Raw genomic sequence first — 2480 nt, 5'->3', positions numbered from 1 at the left:
GGAGCGAGCCTGGCCGGGGAGGGAGGTCTGCGGCCAGCGGCGAGCAGGGCAGCCACGGCGGGCGGTGTGCGGAACCGGCACCGGGGCGCTGAGAGCGGCCAAGAGCTGAGTCGGCACCGGTGCCTACCCTCGAGCGCCCGCCTGCGCCGGGGGCCGAGCCAAGTTGACAGGCACCGGGGCGCGGGAGATGCGGGCTCCAGTGGGGCGCGGGGAAGGCTGCCCAGGCGTGGCTCCGGAGGGCCTTGGAGGACGGGTGGGCTGGCCACAGGTGCAGGTATGGGGGGCGGTGTGCCGGACCGCCCTGCCGCGCAGAGGACAGCCCAGGCGGCAAGTCACGAACGGTGAGCTGTTCCAGCCGAGGGGAGTGGAGGGAGCCGTGGCTGCAGACTGACCATTCATTTAGGCGGCAGTTTTCAAAATCCTGACTGAGCTTTAATTTGAAAGGTATTGGAAAAGCGTTCAAAGTTTTTGACCAGTGACATGAGCAGAGCTGTGCTTTAGATCAATTTAGACTTTTTAGGATGGATTCGTGGTGGAAACTGGGAAGTGGAAGGCAGAGTTACTGGTGAGACCCTCAGGTTTTATCCCTCCTGTGTCTCCCTCATTTCAGTCCATCCCTTATCACAGCGGGTTTTTAGTTCTAGTTCTGACACTAACCAGCTGTGTGACTTTGGATAAGTCACTTTATTTCTCTGGACCTCAGTTTCTTCATCTGTAAAACTAAAGAGTTGGGCTAGGTGATCTTCAGGTTCCTCCAAGGTCTACAATTCTTTGATCCCACGGTTTTGGTGAGCAGGATCTCAGGATCAGACTATTTGTTACGTATTTTTAAATTGTATTCATTTGTAAAAAAAAAAATTCCCTAACGTTTTATTATGGAAAATTTCAAACATACAGAAAAGTTGAAAGAATTGTATGGTGAACATCCAGTTTTATTTATTTTAAAGATAGGTAGTATATTAGCAGGGTTCAAAATTCAAAATATACACAAGAGCATACAGTGAAAATCTTTCTTCCCACTCTTTCCTTCCACCCAGAACCCCTCCCTGAAGACAACTAATTTTGTGTATCCTTAAGATGCTAATATAAGCAAATATGTGTGTACACCACCCCATCCCTTTAAAAAAAAAAACAATACAGATGCTAATATATATTTACAGTTTAGCACCTTGCTTTTTTCATGAAAAATATATACGTATATATCCTGGGAGGATCATAGGCTTATTGCTTGTATTAGAAATGGTAGGTGTTGAAACCTAGGCTCAGAGAAGTTGTACATCTTTCTTTTGTTTTTTTGGCAGCTGACCAGTGTGGGGATCCCAGCCCTTGACGTTGGTGTTACAAGGCTGCACTCTAACCCACCGAGCAACCAGCCAGCCCCTGGGCTCAGAGAATTTGTGACTGCTTGACTTGTTTGAGATCATAGAACTTGTTAGCAGTTCTGGGTCTAGAACCCATTTCTCTTGACTCAGGCCAAAGAACTATTACAGATAAAAGTTTACTTTATCACATAAATGGTCACATAGATTTATTTTTGAAAGAACATTCAGGAATCTGTGTGTGTGTTATTTATATATAAAATTCTTGTTGGGTTAGCAAGGGCATTAATGACAGCACTGTACTGGAGAAGGAATTTAAGGTACATTGGGGAAGAAGAAAAGAAGTCTTTTTTCCTGGATAATGAACATAGAGAATGGGGTGGAGGGTAAGGATTGGTGTCTTAAAACAGGAAGAGAAATTGGGATTCTGAGAGCTAAGTAAGCTTTTTTCCTAGGCTGCTAATGCTGAACCATTTACACCATTAAGAAATTCATTTCTTCTTTTACAAACTCTTATTTGGTGTGCTATTTAGTAGTTTCTAGAAGTAACATAGACCGCATACCCCATTCCCTAGCTGAGATTGTACATTTAGATAAGTCTATTACTGCCTTCCAGGAGACATACCTTAACAATAAAAGTCAATTTGTTTCATTACAGAACTTAAATAAAAAATTACAGGGTTTGACATTTATTTTTGAGAACAGTGGAACAGAAATATAACATTCATAGCTGTATGCCTGTGTGCTTCCCTTTTTTGTGTGTTTTGTGTTGGTCTGGCTTTCTTTCCTGAGTTATTTTGGGAAATTCAGCTAAAACAAACTTTTTATTCTTAAAAAACCAACCTTTTATTATTATTTCATATGTAATTTTAAAACGATAAATTTTTTTTTTTTTTTTTTTGTCTTTTTTCATGTCCGGCAACGGACCGCAACCCTCAGTGTCGCGCCCGTACCGGACCGGGACCGGCAATGGGATCGCAACCCTCGGTGTTGCTCCCACGCCTCGCTCAGCCAGTGGGCAGGAACCGGTCTGTGTGTGGGATCCGAACCCTCAGCGGGAGCGCCGCCGCAAGCGGCGCACTGTAGCAGTGCGCCACCGGGGCGGCCCTAAAACGATAAATTTTTTTTTTTTTTTTTTTTTTTTTTTTTTTTTTTTTTTTT

General features: G+C 44.2%; 1 protein-coding gene across 1 annotated transcript in view; it reads left to right on the top strand.

Annotated features, from left to right (window-relative positions):
* PTPLB (protein tyrosine phosphatase-like (proline instead of catalytic arginine), member b) overlaps positions 1-2480 on the top strand; it is a 90276-nt gene that overhangs the window by 403 nt on the left and 87393 nt on the right. The window contains exon 2 of the mRNA XM_008570429.1: positions 5-341. Coding sequence (XP_008568651.1) covers positions 5-341 — 337 coding nt within the window. The remainder of the gene's footprint in view (positions 1-4; positions 342-2480) is intronic.

This window comes from Galeopterus variegatus, unplaced genomic scaffold (genome assembly GCF_000696425.1).
Source record: "Galeopterus variegatus unplaced genomic scaffold, G_variegatus-3.0.2 Scaffold601, whole genome shotgun sequence".
NCBI lineage: Eukaryota > Metazoa > Chordata > Mammalia > Dermoptera > Cynocephalidae > Galeopterus > Galeopterus variegatus.
Note: the sequence above shows the minus strand (reverse complement) of the source record. Positions and strands in the feature narration are given on the sequence as shown.